The sequence below is a fragment of the Gossypium raimondii genome, chromosome 10, assembly GCF_025698545.1.
Source record: "Gossypium raimondii isolate GPD5lz chromosome 10, ASM2569854v1, whole genome shotgun sequence".
Classification (NCBI taxonomy): Eukaryota; Viridiplantae; Streptophyta; class Magnoliopsida; order Malvales; family Malvaceae; genus Gossypium; species Gossypium raimondii.
Genome location: NC_068574.1, coordinates 4,319,657 through 4,336,691, shown reverse-complemented (window position 1 = coordinate 4,336,691; position 17,035 = coordinate 4,319,657). Strand labels below are relative to the sequence as shown.

The window sequence follows — 17,035 nt, the reverse complement described above, 5'->3', positions numbered from 1 at the left end:
GACCGTAATCTTAAACTCGTCGAATGGCTTTTGAAATTATAAAATTGGCTAATTATGCTATTGGTCCCTATATTGTGAGTAAGTTGTGGATTTAGTCTCTATAAATTTGGTCATTTTCAGTCCCTGTACTTTTAAAAATTTTAACTTTTAATCCTGACCACATGATAGTTATTAAATTCATGCAAAGTTTTTTTTCAAAATTTGATATGGTAAACACATTATTACAAATGTAATGTTATGTCAACTTGCTATTTTCAAATATAACAAAAAAAATCACTTAATAGATTTAACAACAGTTGTTTATGTTAAGACTGAAATTTAGAAATTCAAAAATATAATGAGTAAGAAATAAGAATGAACCAATTAAAGAACATAGACTAAATCTACTACTTTACGCATAATATAGGGCTAATAGTTAAATTTAACCAAGTAGATTTAAATGCTACGGTTTGATTAGGGACTAAAATTGATCAAAATACAGGTACTAAATCCATAACTTACGCAAAATACAGGGTCTAATAAAACAATTCGACCTGATAAAATTTTGTCTGCTATCATAGGATGGATATGTTCATTGAAAGAGACAAGCAAACTTAAACTTACTGTAGGCTGAAGAAGTTGTGGTCTGAATGTAACCCAACCCATAAAAAACCAGGCCCTTTAATATCAATGGGGGCTTTTCACAACAGGCCCTTTAATCTCTTGTGAACTTCCCCGTGTGGTTCTCTATCTACTTCACGTTCATCTTTGTTCCTCATAAACAACATCTTCGTATGTTATTCTAATGTTATCAGCATTCTGAAAGGAAAAAAACAAAGAAATTTTATTTTTGGGGCTGCTTAAATGCTGGCGTCTCAACTGTGTTATTATTTTTGTTGAGATAAGGTTCCAAGTTCTGAGTTTTCGATTCTTTAGGCTGAATGAGCTTCCATGGCTTTACTTGGTAACTGGGTTTCTCTTTTTTTTTTTGGCCATTATTTTTATTTAGTTCAGAGTTTTTACTGCCTTGAAAACTTAAAAAGAAGAAACACATGAAGATCCTTTTTTTTCCTGTTTGCTTTGTGATTGGCATGTTTAGCTTCAATTTGTATTTGTTGAATTAGTCTTTTGGAAGACAAAAGTGGTTTAATTTCATGAATTTTCTGAGTTTAGGGTGTTAGGAATTCTTGGTGTTGTTAAAATTGACTATGAGCATCTTTATTATGCTTGGTTGCCCTGAAACAGATATTGCCACTGCTCAACCTTCCTTGCAAAGTCCACTGGTTCCAGTGAGGGCTCAAACCCTTATCCATGCTCAAGTTTTATCAAATCCATGGAAATCCTGCCCATTGCCTTCCAGGATAAGTTTTCATGTAGGGCACCTGGAAAACCACAGCGGGAAACTTCAGGTTAAAGCTGTTGCTACCCTTGAACCCAAGTGTTCAGTTCCAAAACAAGGTGAACATAATAATAAGTCACAGCTTGGTGGTGATTCATGTCCTTCACCAACGCAGCCTGAATCTTGGAAGACCGGAGACTCGGATGATGAGTTGGACGAGAGGGAAAAGTTAAGGCGGATGAGGATTTCTAAAGCAAATAAAGGGAACACACCTTGGAACAAAGGCAGGAAGCACAGTGCAGGTAATTTCCATTAATCCTGATTTCTACTTTTATGTATTGGATTGTTGACTTGTTACCATGTTACCACAAATGCATATATATTTTTATCTGCAGAGACCCTTCAACGGATAAGGGAGAGAACAAAGCTTGCAATGCAGAATCCTAAGGTGATGTCATGTAAGAGAACTTTTGTTATTACAGGGACTGAACTTTGTGAGTTTTATGTACACATTGAGTGAAACTAATGACATCGATAACGTTTTCTCCTATCTGAATCAATAAATTCATCCTTAACTGGTCAATGTAATTCGTTTATTTTTTCCATCATAATCCCCTGAGGGCAAATGATGGATTGATGGCAATTTGGATTGTGGAAATTACTTAAGCACAATAGCTGAAAAGCAAACAATTGAATGCAAATTCTGTTTCAAAATGCAGGTCAAAATGAAGTTGGTTAACCTAGGACATGCTCAGAGGTGGGTGCTTCATTGTTCTTAAGTTTTTCAACTACGATATATCAAACTTCTTTAATTTATATAGGCCTTTCTTTCTACCTTTTTAATTCTGAAGTGACTGTTTCATAATGATCCTACAGCAAAGAGACGAGAGAAAAAATTGGAGAGGGAGTGCGAATGGGATGGGAAAGGCGCCGCGAGAAGTTAATGCTGCAGGAAACTTGCCACTTTGAGTGGATGAACTTGATTGCTGAAGCATCTAGAAAAGGCTATCTTGGTGAGGAAGAGCTACGGTGGGATTCTTACAAGATACTAGATGAGCAGTTGACAAAGGAGTGGTTGGAAAGTGTCGAACAAAGGAAATCGATGCCTAGACCAAAAGGTAGCAATAGAGCACCAAAATCCCCTGAACAAAGAAAGAAAATTGCTGAAGCCATTGCTGCCAAATGGGCTGATCCTGTAAGTGCTTGCATGATTGAATTTTTTTTTTTATCCATCAGCAGTGAAAATTATGACATTGATCATAGGCATCTACAAATGTCACTTTATGGATGATATTGCTGACAAGATATCCTTATGTCTTTGCGTCTGAATGTGGATTTTCCATTTCTTGTTATATGCTGAATAGGATTACCGCAAGAGAGTTTGCTCTGGCTTGGCAAAATATCATGGCATTCCGTCTGGGGCTGAAAGAAAACCAAAGAGGAAGCCAGCGGCTGGTACACAGTCCAAGCAGAGCCCTCCAAAGAGGAAAGCTAGTGATACAAACTATTCTTCTGGTAGTGAGACTATAAGCCCAATTGAGCGGTTAAGGATACGAAGAAGAAATAAACCACTTTATAAGGATCCTATGGCAAGCTCCAAGCTCGAGATGTTGAAGAACTTAAGAGCACAAAGAGCAGCAGAAGAATTAAAGAAAACCGAAGCTGTTGAAAGAGCAAGGTTAGCATTTGCTTACATTCCGCAAGCATACATCTGTTAGAACCTTCATGGATATCTCCCTTAAGCATTCCCATGCATTATCATTTTCCTGCATTCTAAGTACCAATGAGAAAAGTAGGCTGCTAATTCTCTGGATAACTCAATGCTTACATATATGACACTGCAGGCTTTTGATTGCTGAAGCTGAGAAGGCCGCGAAAGCCCTTGAGGTCGCTGCAATGAAGAGCCATGTTGCTCGAGCTTCCCTTATTGAAACCAGAAAACTTATAGCCGAAGCAATTCAGTCAATTGAATCGATAGAGATCAGACACGTTTCATCCGATGAGAATAGTGGATACATTTCTGTTGACTCGGCTGAACCGGTTAGCCATGTCGAGAACAAAATGCAATCAGAAAGCAGTGGTTCGGACCAAGCTGAACAGAAAGAAGTAAATGGGACAAAGCATGAGGAGTACAATTTCTCTAACTTTATTTTCCCGAAGATAGTGAATGGTGACAACGCCAAAGAACTTACTTCTCCATGCTCGAATAATCACAGTATATCAACTCTCAACTTTGAAAGTTCGATAAACTCTGATTCATCTAAGCAAGTTGGCCATTTGGAAACAAATGGGATGATCCAACATGAGAAGAACCCCATGCTAAATGGAACCGAAGTTGAGCTGAAGAATAATGATGTGCCATCTAAAGCAGTCGCTGTAACTAAGAAATGGGTCCGTGGTAGGCTTGTGGAAGTCACTGAAGAAGCTTCATAAGTATCATAAACTACACAACGGATCTTCATATAGAGCTTCTTCAACGTACTTTGCTGTGGAGTTTGATTCCTGTTATCAGCTATATTTTAACAATTGCAATTTGCAAAATCTCTGTTAATGCATCTTTTTCAGTACTTAAATTATTTATTTGTTTTAGATACTAATTTTAGATTAGCAAAACGGGTATTGCCCTTCAATCTCTAAGCTTGTTCTTCTTTGTTCTTTCCTTCTTTCCATTTTACTGTTTCATTGGGAGAGCAATTAGCAATTGGTCGGTTTGGTTAAAAGAATCGATTTAATCCACTAATTTTCTATCTTAACCAATTCATTGTCCAAAATAATCCTTAATCCATCTAATTGCTCACTTATATTTTTGTAATTTTTTTAAGCAGGAGAAATGAAAAGTAAAACGCTAGTAAGAGTTTTTTTTAGTTTTGATTAAATTTTTATATGACTTTATATAATTATTATATTTTTTAAATCTATTTAAAATAATATATATTAAAATCAATTAAATCTATCTATTCAATTACGAAAATTTATAATGATTTAATTTAGATATAATTATAAATTTAATTCTCAATTTTTTTGTTAATTTGATATTTACTTTTTAATTAAGTTTGACCATTAATCTTTTTAAAAGAGTCAAATTATTTTTCTTTAATGGAAATACTAACTAAAATATTAATTTTTAAATATATGTGTGGCAATCTAATTGACATTTCAATAAATAATTTAAAAAGTATAAAATTCAAAATTCAAAAATTATAAAATTTTCATTAAAACTTTAAAAAGAATTTACACATGAATTATCATATAAATTATTATATTTAAAAATTTAACATTTTAATTAATATTTTCATTAAAAATTAATTTCTACTCTTTCAAAAAAAATTGATAGTTAAATTTTATTTTCTTGAAGGTGAATTTTAAATAAGAAAAGAATGAGAAATACGCCTTAATTTATTTTAATCGAGGGTTTGCTCAGCTGTCATGTTCGCTACTTGGCAATCTCTCACGTGTGAGGGCACAATACGAGGTCGTTTCCTTGCAGGAAAATATCAGATCGGACCGGTAGTGAGTCTTTTTCCACCGACCGTTTCTTCCTTCTCAACCTTCGCCATCTCCAACTCCACAGACGATAAATTGTCTCAAAATTTTTTTATCAAATCCCTAAATTATAAACCAATAATCACCGAAACCCCAGATTTCCTTAAGTCCCTAGTTATATCGTCACCGACTCGGCCATTCACTCCTTCACTCGCTCACTAACTCACTAGCAAAAAATGGACCGAGATTCATCCGACGAAGACGACGACCGACGTAACTTAACCTACCGAAACGACACCACAAGATCCAGTTTCAATGTCGAAGAGCTCGAACCACAAATGCGGCGTCGTTCCAAGCTCACTTTCCACAAAGGTTATCTCTTCGCCCTTGTGCTCCCTCTGCTCATCGTCTTTATCTACTTCTCCACCGATATTCGCTCCCTCTTCACTTCCGATATCTCCTCCTTTAAATTCAATACGGTGTCGGATCAAATCAGAGAATCCCAACTCCAAGCTCTTCACTTGTTGAACCAGCAGCAAAGTTCCCTTCTTTCTATCTGGAATCACACTTTCATTAACTCTAATAACATCACGACCGTCCAATTTGATGATATCAAAGCCACATTGCTCACCCAGATCACGTTAAACAAACACATGCAGCAAATTCTATTATCCCCTTACAAAGCCGGAGACACCCTTCAAAACGGCACTGCTTTGGATCCCAGTTCTGCCGGTTACGGTTTCCACCGTTGCAGAAAAGTTGACCAGAAATTTTCTGAAAGAAGAACCATTGAATGGAAACCCAGACGGAATAAATTCTTGTTCGCGATTTGCTTGTCGGGTCAGATGAGTAACCATTTGATTTGCTTAGAGAAACATATGTTTTTCGCGGCGATTTTGAATCGGGCATTGGTGATTCCGAGTTCGAGATTCGATTATCAGTACAACCGGGTTCTGGATATCGAGCACATCAACGATTGTATTGGTAAAAAAGTTGTTGTACCATTCGAGGATTTTATGAAATTGAAGAAGAATCACGCTCACATTGACAAATTCATTTGCTATTTCTCGACCCCGCAGCCGTGTTACATGGACGAAGAGCATTTGAAGAAGTTGAAGTCGTTGGGAATTTCGATGGGGAAATTGGAGGCTGCTTGGAAGAATGAGGATGTTAAGAATCCGAGTCGAAAGACGGTCAAGGATGTGGAGGAGAAGTTTGGGTCTGATGATGATGTGATTGCAATTGGGGATGTTTATTTTGCCGATGTGGAAAGAGATTGGGTGTTGCAACCAGGCGGTCCGATTGCTCATAAGTGTAAGACGTTGATAGAGCCAAGTAAACTTATCTTGTTGACTGCTGAACGGTTCATTCAGACGTTCTTGGGTAGTAATTTTATCGCTCTTCATTTCCGGCGACACGGCTTCTTGAAGTTCTGGTATGTTTTTCTATTTTATTGTGATCTATTGCTTAGGAAGACAAGAACCTTCATAGTTTTACGCTACAGAATAAAAACCAAAACATTGAAATGATGGCATTGGGCGTATTTTGCTTTGATTTCGAAGTGTTGGAAATTTGCTAGAGCATGAGCGAGAGTTTGTTCATAATTATTGAGAAACTCAATTTGAGTCAAAAATGTTTTGGGATGATGATTGATGTCGGTTTGTGTGAATGCCACTAACATTTCTTGCTTATTCCCCAGCAATGCTAAAAAGCCAAGCTGCTTTTACCCTATTCCTCAAGCTGCGGATTGCATTACTCGGATAGTTGAAAGGGCCAACTCTCCAGTCATATACCTTTCAACAGATGCAGCAGGGAGCGAAACTGGTTTGCTGCAATCAATGATCATGCTGAATGGAAAGACTATACCGCTGGTTAAACGTCCTCCTCGTAATTCAGCTGAAAAATGGGATGCCTTATTATACAGACATGGCCTTGAAGGTGATTCTCAGGTGAGAATTTGATACTATAGTGTTAGTAGGAAGAACCATAGGAGTTGATTCTCACGTAATGTGGCTTGAAACAACTTTATTCATTTTCTATTTCTTACTAAGGTTCTCTCACATTTCCCTTGCCCTCGTTCTAGTTTATACTGGCCGATGATCAAAGTGTGGCTGGTTTTGAAAAGTGCAAATTTGTTCTTAATTTTCTTTGCCTTCAATCATCAAACTAAGCTTTTGAAGTTTCTGAAGTGCATTTCATTTACATTATTGTTCAGTACAGTTCAGAGTTCTGTGAATCAATGAACATGCCCCCGAACTGCATGTAGCCTTAGCATACATATCATTGCTATTTTGCTTGGATCAATCTAAAATTGCTCTGTGATACTGAAGGTGGAAGCTATGCTGGATAAGACCATCTGTGCTATGGCGAGTGTGTTCATCGGAGCCTCAGGTTCGACTTTCACGGAGGACATTTTACGACTCCGAAAAGACTGGGGAACGGCATCTATATGTGATGAGTACTTATGCCAAGGTGAAAACCCAAACTTCATTTCAGGTGAAGAGTGAAGAATATGCAGAATTGGCAATCTCCTGACATAGTCTATTTGCAAAGGATAATGTATCATAAGAGCAATTAATTGATTACTTTAGTGTGTTCCATGAATTTAACCCCCCCCTAAACCTTTATTCTTTTATTGACTTTGTAAATTACCATCATCAATCAGTTCAGTAGTTGAGGAACCATGTTTATGAAATAAAGCCCAGGGATACGACGTTAAATATATAGTTGAAGCGCAATTTTCATCTGAACTTTTACTTCAGTTGCCATTGTTTCATTGTTCACATGATTGGCCAACCTCCACTTTTGCATTAAAACATCTCCTCTAAAATTTATCAACTTGCAAATAAAATAAAATAAATTTGATATATAACACTAATAATTTTTTTTTTTAATTAACGTTTCATCTAATCAGACCTCTTGACTCGGTCTTTCATAGTTTACAGGCAAATCCATGCCTTTTTTTCCCTTTAAACTGTTTGATTTTTCACAAAAGAGATCTGATTTGAGAATAAAAAAACGGATTGGAGATATTAGGAATTCTTAAATCTTAACGTATATGTCATTTTAAGAACAATGAATGAACTGAATGAAGCTTAGGCCTATTTGTAAATATATGTTTTCATTCTTGGGAACTTTTTTTGATATAAGGATCCCTTTGCTTCATTTTCTATACCAATTCATCTACATTAATCAATACCCAAAACAACATAAGGTCTCATCTTTTTATCTGTTTTATGTTGTTTTTGTATTGAAGCATATATAGTTTATAATAACAATATAAAGATATATATCATAGTGAAGGCAAGATTGGTAGTGTTCCCAATTAAAGGGAAAATCTGGTGCTTTAGCAGATCCATTGACCATTATGCATCAAAATCCACCGCAGCTAACACCCCTTCCACTGCGAAAGAGCTTTGGAAGAAAATGTCATCCAATTCCAAGCAGCCCCTCAATGCCAATGCTGAACTTCTTGTTGATTTCGTTTCGAACAAGGTAATAATACCCCTTTTATTCCATCCTTACATTGACTTCAACGTGTAAGTGAAATGTCCTGTGTGTTTCTTTTACTGCGTACATGGTTTTTGTTATAGATGAATAAGGCTTGGATTGGTTTGGAAAAGGCACCTGAGGGTAGTTTCAAAAACAAGCTACATGGGTACTTGAAACCCAAACCTGGTTTGTTTAAGATTTTGATTGACATTTGTTTTTGCTGATCAAGTTTTTCTTTGGTTCAATTGTATGTAGTTTCGGGTTGCCGCTATTAGCTCGAGTTAAACCATCTGAGATTTTCTTGAAATCTATAACCAAGGATGTTACCAATGTTCAGATTACATACCCTTGCAGGTTCCTTTTCTTGTTCCTTACTAATGCAACATATTATGTTTTTTATATCTCACAAAAGTAACATTGCAGACACTATTTTACAGTTGTCTAGTGTCTGAAAATATGGATATTTGCAGGGATTGAACTATGTTGGTTCAATGTGCTTTTCAGATTACGAGTTTGTTCCCGTTGCTTCTAACGTTTTGCAGTTTAAATGCATGGTTTGTGCGGCGAAGATTACGACATACAGCCTTGAGGTAATCAATCGATCGACAGATTAGAAGATACAAAGATTATTTTAGCATGAAAATAAAGTGTAGAATGTTTATATGTTTTCAGGGGTACGGTTATACACAGGAAATACTATTACAGTTCGGTTTCGTTGCTTCCACTGACTACGGCATTCGCTGTACGTATGTGTTGTTTCCCCCATCATTTACTATGCAACCAAACCTCTTTGGCTTAGTCTCAACACACTAAATTTCCTTTCATACAGGTGCTACCTCTGCCGAATGTTATATTCTTTTGGGTCTTGTTTCAAACTTATTCACATTGGCAGGCTCTCCAGGTCGGCACTAGTAGAAGGTTCTATGAAACCATAATCTGTTTTAAACATATGATTAGAAATATTCATAAGCTTATATAATTCATCAGCATACAATATTGGCATCTGCTCACCCATTGTTTTGGCTTTGTTGTTGTTGCAGGGAAGTGAGAAGCTCCTTCAGCTAGTCTCAGATGACTCCATGGTTTCAAACTTGAAGGAGAATGAATCTGAGCATAATGATTCCAAGTATGGAACCAAGGATTCTTCATGTTACCAATAGGTAAGCTCATATATACAACCTTGAAAACAATGGACATAACATGGGCATGTTCGGTTCTTCCAACTATGGGTACTTCAATGATGCTTTTATGGTTTGGCAGCTTCACATGCATTAATATTATCCTTTTATGTTCTTTTTGTTTGTTTAATGTGTGAATGGTAATGAACAGGTATTGGAGCCATCCAAGGAATTGGAGGAGCTTCTTCGCAGGGGTGCTATTTTAGACATATGCATGACCTTTAGTTTGAACAAGAATGATGTTTTAAAATGCAGACATTCTACGTGATAAACATTCCTTCTTTCTGTCAATTTTCATATAACAATATTGTGATGAAAATAAATAAAAAAGCATTTCTATTTTCCTTTTTAGTACCCCATATGGAAACACATATTGTTCTGTTTTTCCTTTTAATAGGAAAAATAATTTTCTGAGTAAAAGGCTACATGCATTTAATGGAGAACGTATACAAATTCTTTTTTAGATAGGACAGTGGGGCAAGGAGGATATAATAAATGGTGTTTTGCAATTTGAATCTTAAATCGGATATGGATTAATTCGTTGGGTCTAAATTAAATAAATTATTACACAGTTTTTTTTAGCTTTCCTCGTATTTGATGTACTCATTGGTTCGAGTTAGAGTTGTTCATGGTCAGGCCCTATCAAAATTTTAGGCCCGTTTGTTAAGTTTGAATTCGGCTTAAAAAATGGGCTAAAAATTTTACTCAAGTTCGACCCAAATAAAAATGTTAAAACTTGGGTCTGACTCGACTTGTCCGTATTATTTTTTTATATATTTTTAAATATATATAATACATCAAAATACTAGAAACATTAAAATAAATATTTCCCAACAATTTGAAAATAAATTAAAAAATAATATGTATACTTAAATAACACTAAGATGTGCAACTTAACAAGCAAATGCTTCTAAAATACTAACAAAATTAACAATAAAATAAGAGTTATACAATAACAACAAAATAGTAGCAACATAATAGTGAAATAGTAGCAAAATAGTGAAAAAAAATTTTAAAAAATAGCAACAAAACAGTAAAAAAAAAACCAAGAAAACAGTAATCAATTTTTTTTTTTTGCATATTCAGGCCAGGCTCAAGCTAAAAAAGCCTTACCAGAGACTCAACCCGTTTTCGAAATGGGTCTTATTTTTTGCCCAAGCCCATTTTTCGAGCCTATATTTTTACCCAAACCCTCCCACTTTTCAAGCAAACCTTCAAGCCGGGCCATTCGAGCCAATTCAATCTATTTTCAACAACTTTGTAAAAATGATGTCATTTTACTAATTTCAAAATGAATTCTCAAAAAGATTTAGATTACCCAAATTTCCTTAAGTAGTGTTTGAAAAATCATCTAATAATTTGATTTGGATATGATTGTTTATAATTATACAAGAGAGGCATGTCCGATAATGTTTATAATTATACAAGAGAGGCATGTCCGATAATTACACCCAAATTCAATTTTAAAAAATAATTTTATACAAGTTATAAAAATTAAATTATAAGTATGAACATATATGAGTGGTTGGGATGATTATGGAAAAATTGTATTATAAAAATAATTTGTGTATTGTATAAAGTTCTAACAAAAATATATTATTTAAATCCTAAAAGATTTTTAAAGTTATGATCAAAAGTTTATCATAAAAAAATTACATGTTATAAAAAGTTATATAATATATTTGTTGATAAAATTTATGGCCAAGAAGTATGAACATAATTTATTTGTCTTTCAATGTTATATATTATAAAAATATAAAAATAAAATAAAATTTTAATGATATGATATGATAAAATTTTATATTATTTATAAGATGTGACATTTTTATAGAGGCTATATATTATAAATTTTATATTACTTTTTCTTAATTTATTTATTATAAAAAAGATATAATTTATCGTAAGTTTTTCTTCAAATTAAGTTTATATAGGTTTTTATAATTAAAACTACTAACTATTTAGGCTGTGATTGTGAACCCAAATATTATAAGGTCAATGCTAATTATGCAAATAGAAAATATTTTCTTAAACTATATCGTGAGATATGATACCATTTGAGAGAATGGTGTCAGACACAAATACCATAAACGACTCACAAACTCTTTGATTTGAAACATCTGAGGCTTCGAAATGTGATTGAGAAGACATTCGGTGTTCTAAAAAAATATTTTCTATCTTAACATCACCTTAGTATCATAAAAAAAATTTTAAAAATTAAAAAAGTTGGGTTATATTAGCAGGTTGTGTATTTCATAATCTCAATCATATGTGGAATTGAGTTCATTCATAATTCAAATAGTACATGAAAGAAGGAGATCTCGATAATCTTAATGATGCAAATTCAAATGATGATGAACTCGATCAAGAACCAACAATTGATTATAAGAAAATATATTAAATATTAGAGAGAGAATAATCCGATAAAAATACATTAAAATAATTAGATGAAATTGCATATGATGTTTATTGCTTTTATTTGTAATCATATATAATAAATATAATAATTTGATTTTAATTTTTGTTACTTTTTAAAAATTATTTTATTATACTAATACTTTTATAATAATTGATATTTTTAAAATACAAATTATATAATTGTGTAATTATAATTTATATTACAAAATATTATACCCGGAAATTATAATTCAGTAGAGTTACAAAATGTAATTATTACCCTCATAATACAATTTAATTCAATTACTGTACAAACATTTAACAAAAATGTTAAATTTCTTTGGAATTATAAGAGAAAATCTATAGGGACACTGTAAAATTGAAATGGAAACAACAAATTTAACTTGTCAAATACTTTACTGTTCTAATTCAGAATCTAGACGTTTAAATTAATTTCTTTTCCAAAATTAAAATAATCATATTAAGCATCATATTTTATTTACATTTTTTGGCCAAATATTTTATTTACATAATAATAAATGCTTTTCATGTTAATGTTAAATACCTTTTCGGTAGCTATACTAATAAAAAGAAAGTAGTATTAAATGCTTTACTTAAAATTTGAATATTTAACACATTAAATTTAGAGATATTCATGAATCAAGTCAGATATAATTTTTCAAGCTCATGAATCAGGTTGGCTTGAAAATTTGACTTACTTTTTATTCAAGCTTGACCTAATTTAAAAAAGTGAACTCAAATCTAACTTGATTCACTGATTTTTTAGATTAATTTTTATTTAAATTTTTTTAAATACAATACACTAAATGTATTAAAAAGGTTAAAATAAATTTTTCTAACATAAAAATATTTATAAAATATTTATAAAAAACTATCATAAATATAATAAATAGTTAGTATATTAAAAAACACATAAATATAATAAATATTTTATTCTACTAAATATAATTTTAAAATTTATATTTTAAACTTAATTATTTAGATGAATAAGCTATTTTTATGTTTAGGGTAAAAATTTAATTATTATTGAATTACTAATTTAATAAAAACATATTAATTAATATAATTAATTTTATAATATATATTCAAACCTGGGTTTAAGTCAAAAAAATCTTACTTAAAACTCGACCCATATAAAAATAAATTTTAAATTTTATCTGAGCCCATTTTTTAAAACTCGTAATTTTGTCCAAGTCCTCAGAAATAGACAATCCTTCAAACTAGAACGAGTTACCCGGGCTCCCTCTTTAAAAATTAATTATATCCATACGCGCATATAAATATAGTTTTAAAAAGAATAGTAAATAAACCGCCACAAATGCCTTTAATTCTGTTCTTTGTTTGGATTCATCCCCCAAGTACGGTAGCTTTTCAAGGGGAGAAGAAATGAAATTGCAACAAATTAAACATAAAACATCATAAGTATAGGCAACTATGAAAACAAATCCAGGGAAGCAGCATTGAACAAGATAGAACCACATACATGTGTTTTACGAGTTGAGAGAGTGGCACCAAATTTTGGGTTAATTGTAAACCATGTATTTTGGGGTTGCACTAAACTTTTGATATCCCTTGATGACCTTGTTCACCGCATCTAGGAAATCTTTCTCTGTCACTGTTTTTCTTCGAGCCCGAATAGCATACATTCCAGCCTCTGTGCACACACTTCTTATGTCGGCCCCTGCAAATAAAAAAAATCACAAATATCAAGACAAGACAAAGTGGAGCATGTCTAAAACAAGAAACAAGAAACAAGAAACTTGACAAGACGACTTTTACCGGTAGAATTTGGGCAAAGTCGGGCTAAAAGTTCAAATCTAATATCACGTTCACAGTTCATCGTTCTTGTATGAATTTTAAATATCTGTGTTCGACTCTCCAAATCAGGGAGACCAAACTCAACCTTACGATCTAATCGTCCAGGACGTAATAATGCAGGATCTAGCGTGTCCGGCCTGGAAAATGCACAAAAAGAAAGAACCACAAATGCATAAGCATCGCCCGTGCACAATTCAAATACTTTGTAGAATATTGTATCAACAAAAAAAAAAATCATAGAATAAATCAAAATAAAACCTTCCATGAACATTGTCTTAAGGTTGGGATGGCTTAAAGGGAAAAATGGGGATGCGTTGCTTCGCAAAACAGAACTAGATATAAAGAGTTGAAATTATAGGTAGTAAGTTTAACCTGTTTGTTGCCATCAGGACTTTGATGTTTCCACGAGCATCAAAGCCATCAAGCTGGTTGACAATTTCAAGCATGGTACGCTGAACCTCATTGTCTCCACCCACACCATCATCAAAACGTGCACCCCCAATGGCATCAACTTCATCAAAGAACACAATGCATGCTTTCTTTGAACGTGCCATCTGCAGTATTCAACAACGTCAAAATGAACAAAAGTATTATAGAATAACTCCAAGAGAAAAACAACAATTTTTAGCAGCTTATAACCTGAAACAGTTCTCGAACCATTCTAGCTCCTTCACCCACGTATTTTTGAACAAGCTCACTTCCAATAACACGAATGAAGCAAGCATCAGTTCTGTTTGCAACAGCCCTCGCAAGAAGTGTCTTACCAGTTCCAGGAGGACCATAGCAAAGAACACCCTTAGGAGGATCAATCCCGAGCTTGACAAATTTCTCAGGATGAAGCATCGGTAGCTCAACAACCTAAAAGAACAAAATTCATCAACATATGCGTGTTAGCCTCAAATCTTAACTTACTATAACAGGACAAGGAATAGTAGAAAGGCTTCAGTTTTTCAGTGTGTGCATGTACAAATTAAAAGGTGTCATACATACTTCACGCATCTTTTCAATCTGCTCCTTGCATCCACCAACATCATTATATGTCACGTCTGGTTTCTCCTCCACGGTCATCATGGTGACACTTGGGTCAATTTTTGGAGGCAAAGGAATCTGTATTTGATATTTGTTGCGATCAACCCTGCAAATGCAGAACAATGATGAAGAGATGAGAAGCTAGTTCACAATAAAAGAAAAGAACATACAAGGATGTAAAAACATGATTGGCTTCCATGAAAAAATAAATAAAGGAAAGAATGAAAATATCATAACACATTCAAATGCAACTACTATTTCTAGTAAAACCTATACTCATCCATTCTACAAAATGAGGTGGATGTATCACAAAGTCGACCAAACAGTTATACTAGGTGACAACGAACTGAATGATCATTGCCCTGGTCACAGTTTTTGGTTTAGCAAGTTCTTAGGGTTTTCCATACTCCCCTAATAGTGGAAACAACAAATAATTTATATATTCTAACTGAATTGCAAGCAAAAACCTATCAAAAAAATATTCTGAAGACAACAAATGAAGGCAGCAACCTTTTAAGAAACTTAAAACTTACCCCACCCGCATGCCTTCTTCTATATCAGTTGGTGAAACTTTGTCACCAAGGCCAACAACGAACTGCAGTTAGAACCCAAATGCATATCAGACCAAAAAATTTTAAATGTCTATTCTTCTGAAAAAGAGACTATTTTCACAAAAGAAACAGTATGTTTAATCATTAGATTGGCTTCTTTTAAAAGAATATAAAAAAAAAATCATCAGACTGGCAAACGTTAAACTCAGGGACTTAATGGTACATACCTTGGCAATTTGCTTAACATTGATAACGTATTTGGCATCTTCTGTATTTGGATTAATTATCTTTGTGCATCTTGCCACCTGGATGAAACTATAGTCAATAACACAATAAAAAGAACAGAAATACACTGTTTTATAGAAACCCATTTTAGAAAAAAACAATACCTGAAGCGGTTGTTCCTCCTGCATCATTTGCTTATCTGAGACGAGATCCCATTGGCTGGGTGCAGCCAATCCCGTGTCTGACTCCTTGATGCCTATTTTGCAAAGTATACCAGCATAAAGACATGAATACATTAAGAATAGACCTATTCCGCAAACAATTAGTGAATAGTGGCAAACAAATAATAACTTGAGGAACCATAATCATCGGATATAATTCAATTTTTCAATATGACAACCACAGCTGCTAAACACACTGATGTAATAATATGTTAGCAGCTGAAAATCAAGAAAACACTACAATTTAGAGAGAGTGCATGAAGGTGATGATGCTGAATTTGCATGCTATAGGGATAGCTTCTCCTAGTGAACATTGGCCAGATACTGGAAACTATCGAATCTAGGGACAAGCAGGTATGTTACTACCTGAAGCTAGCTTATGCTCCATAGACCACAATCCTTTATGCAAAATTTTTATGTGACAATATAAACTATATGCCACATTAATAGATTTGCTTTTCCTCCTTTACTTTTTTTTTTTTTATAAAGATACATATAATGCACACATGTAATGTCTTACTGCATCCTATGCTGTAAAAATTATCAAATACAAAGTTAATACTTACTCTTTATTTAGCACCCTACAACAAAAGTAGCCAAATAGAACCCTTAATCTCATGTTTAAACCTAAATAATACAAATGCAGCCAACAAACAGCGTCCTAACACAACACAAGCACTGGAAAAAAGGGTAAAACACATACCGCATAAGTCATTTACTTTCTTTGCCATTTCCTTAATCTCCTTCTCAACTTTCTTTATGCTCGTTGAATAAGGCCCTAACCCCTGCAAAAAAACGAAAGCAAATTTGCATTTTAGCTGCCCAAGAATATCAGCGCAGCCTAAAAGAATGGCGTATAAACATTATCAGGTCCTAAATTATATAAAAAAAATTCATAAACCCTAGAAATTGGAGGTTGATGCTATCAGCACATCTCAACCAACAGATACTGTAAAAAAATAAAGAACCAGAACCAAACTCCTATAGCCAACATGTTGAGAGAAAAAAGAAAAACAAATCAAAGATTCAAAATCGGAAAGTAAAAAAAAAAGTAAAAGGAGAGAAAGAAGTTAGAATTACATAGGTTTTGAGAAGCGCGATATCGTCTTCATCAAGAGGTCGGGGATTTTTCTCGTCCTTGATCTCGTCTTCTGCTTCTGGTGCCATTGTTTGGGATCTCTAGCTTGGTTCTCTGAGCGGAGATATCAGGAACTGCGAAAGTTAAAAAACAGAGGAAACAAAAACAAAGAGAGTTTTCTTTCCCCCTTAAAGATGGGCCTCGGACTCACCAGCTCTGAATCTTGG

At 33.8% G+C, this 17,035-nt stretch overlaps 4 protein-coding genes across 4 annotated transcripts; 3 read left to right on the top strand and 1 right to left on the bottom strand.

The window, feature by feature from the left end:
• The first annotated feature begins 746 nt into the window (after positions 1–746).
• LOC105776362 (uncharacterized) lies at positions 747–3,973 on the top strand. Its single transcript, XM_012598972.2, has 7 exons — positions 747–943; positions 1,225–1,620; positions 1,714–1,766; positions 2,038–2,075; positions 2,195–2,513; positions 2,683–2,996; positions 3,163–3,973. Exons 1-7 carry the CDS (start codon positions 931–933, stop codon positions 3,749–3,751), a joined length of 1,722 nt encoding a protein of 573 aa, XP_012454426.2. The 5' UTR covers positions 747–930; the 3' UTR covers positions 3,752–3,973.
• Positions 3,974–4,787: 814 nt separating this feature from the next.
• Positions 4,788–7,523, top strand: LOC105776363 (O-fucosyltransferase 36). Its single transcript, XM_012598974.2, has 3 exons — positions 4,788–6,236; positions 6,501–6,750; positions 7,132–7,523. The coding sequence occupies exons 1-3, from the start codon at positions 5,038–5,040 to the stop codon at positions 7,306–7,308; spliced, it is 1,626 nt and encodes a 541-aa protein (XP_012454428.1). The 5' UTR covers positions 4,788–5,037; the 3' UTR covers positions 7,309–7,523.
• A 366-nt stretch (positions 7,524–7,889) lies between these two features.
• Positions 7,890–9,648, top strand: LOC105775143 (uncharacterized). Its single transcript, XM_012597675.2, has 8 exons — positions 7,890–7,908; positions 8,058–8,296; positions 8,395–8,459; positions 8,549–8,647; positions 8,836–8,883; positions 8,966–9,035; positions 9,123–9,194; positions 9,334–9,648. The coding sequence occupies exons 1-8, from the start codon at positions 7,890–7,892 to the stop codon at positions 9,451–9,453; spliced, it is 732 nt and encodes a 243-aa protein (XP_012453129.1). The 3' UTR covers positions 9,454–9,648.
• A 3,539-nt stretch (positions 9,649–13,187) lies between these two features.
• Positions 13,188–16,977, bottom strand: LOC105776364 (26S proteasome regulatory subunit 7A). The gene is made up of 10 exons (XM_012598975.2): positions 16,811–16,977; positions 16,434–16,515; positions 15,674–15,765; positions 15,512–15,589; positions 15,267–15,328; positions 14,695–14,839; positions 14,344–14,562; positions 14,077–14,258; positions 13,666–13,841; positions 13,188–13,567 (listed from the first exon to the last, which is right to left on the bottom strand). The coding sequence occupies exons 1-10, from the start codon at positions 16,895–16,897 to the stop codon at positions 13,410–13,412; spliced, it is 1,281 nt and encodes a 426-aa protein (XP_012454429.1). The 5' UTR covers positions 16,898–16,977; the 3' UTR covers positions 13,188–13,409.
• Positions 16,978–17,035: the final 58 nt, after the last annotated feature.

What these genes read in the sequence shown, in the direction of transcription:
- LOC105776362 (XM_012598972.2), top strand. An exon ending in CTGCCAAATGGGCTGATCCT is followed by an intron (nt 2,514 to 2,682) that starts GTAAGTGCTTGC and finishes TATGCTGAATAG; the next exon opens with GATTACCGCAAGAGAGTTTG. An exon ending in GAAGCTGTTGAAAGAGCAAG is followed by an intron (nt 2,997 to 3,162) that starts GTTAGCATTTGC and finishes ATGACACTGCAG; the next exon opens with GCTTTTGATTGCTGAAGCTG.
- LOC105776363 (XM_012598974.2), top strand. Translation starts at nt 5,038, where the DNA reads ATGGACCGAGATTCATCCGACGAAGACGACGACCGACGTAACTTAACC. An exon ending in CACGGCTTCTTGAAGTTCTG is followed by an intron (nt 6,237 to 6,500) that starts GTATGTTTTTCT and finishes CTTATTCCCCAG; the next exon opens with CAATGCTAAAAAGCCAAGCT. An exon ending in GCCTTGAAGGTGATTCTCAG is followed by an intron (nt 6,751 to 7,131) that starts GTGAGAATTTGA and finishes GTGATACTGAAG; the next exon opens with GTGGAAGCTATGCTGGATAA.
- LOC105775143 (XM_012597675.2), top strand. An exon ending in TTCAAAAACAAGCTACATGG is followed by an intron (nt 8,460 to 8,548) that starts GTACTTGAAACC and finishes AATTGTATGTAG; the next exon opens with TTTCGGGTTGCCGCTATTAG. An exon ending in CACATTGGCAGGCTCTCCAG is followed by an intron (nt 9,195 to 9,333) that starts GTCGGCACTAGT and finishes TTGTTGTTGCAG; the next exon opens with GGAAGTGAGAAGCTCCTTCA.
- LOC105776364 (XM_012598975.2), bottom strand. Translation starts at nt 16,897, where the DNA reads ATGGCACCAGAAGCAGAAGACGAGATCAAGGACGAGAAAAATCCCCGA. An exon ending in AGGAGGAACAACCGCTTCAG is followed by an intron (nt 15,590 to 15,673) that starts GTATTGTTTTTT and finishes AGTTTCATCCAG; the next exon opens with GTGGCAAGATGCACAAAGAT. An exon ending in GTCCTGATGGCAACAAACAG is followed by an intron (nt 13,842 to 14,076) that starts GTTAAACTTACT and finishes TGCATTTTCCAG; the next exon opens with GCCGGACACGCTAGATCCTG.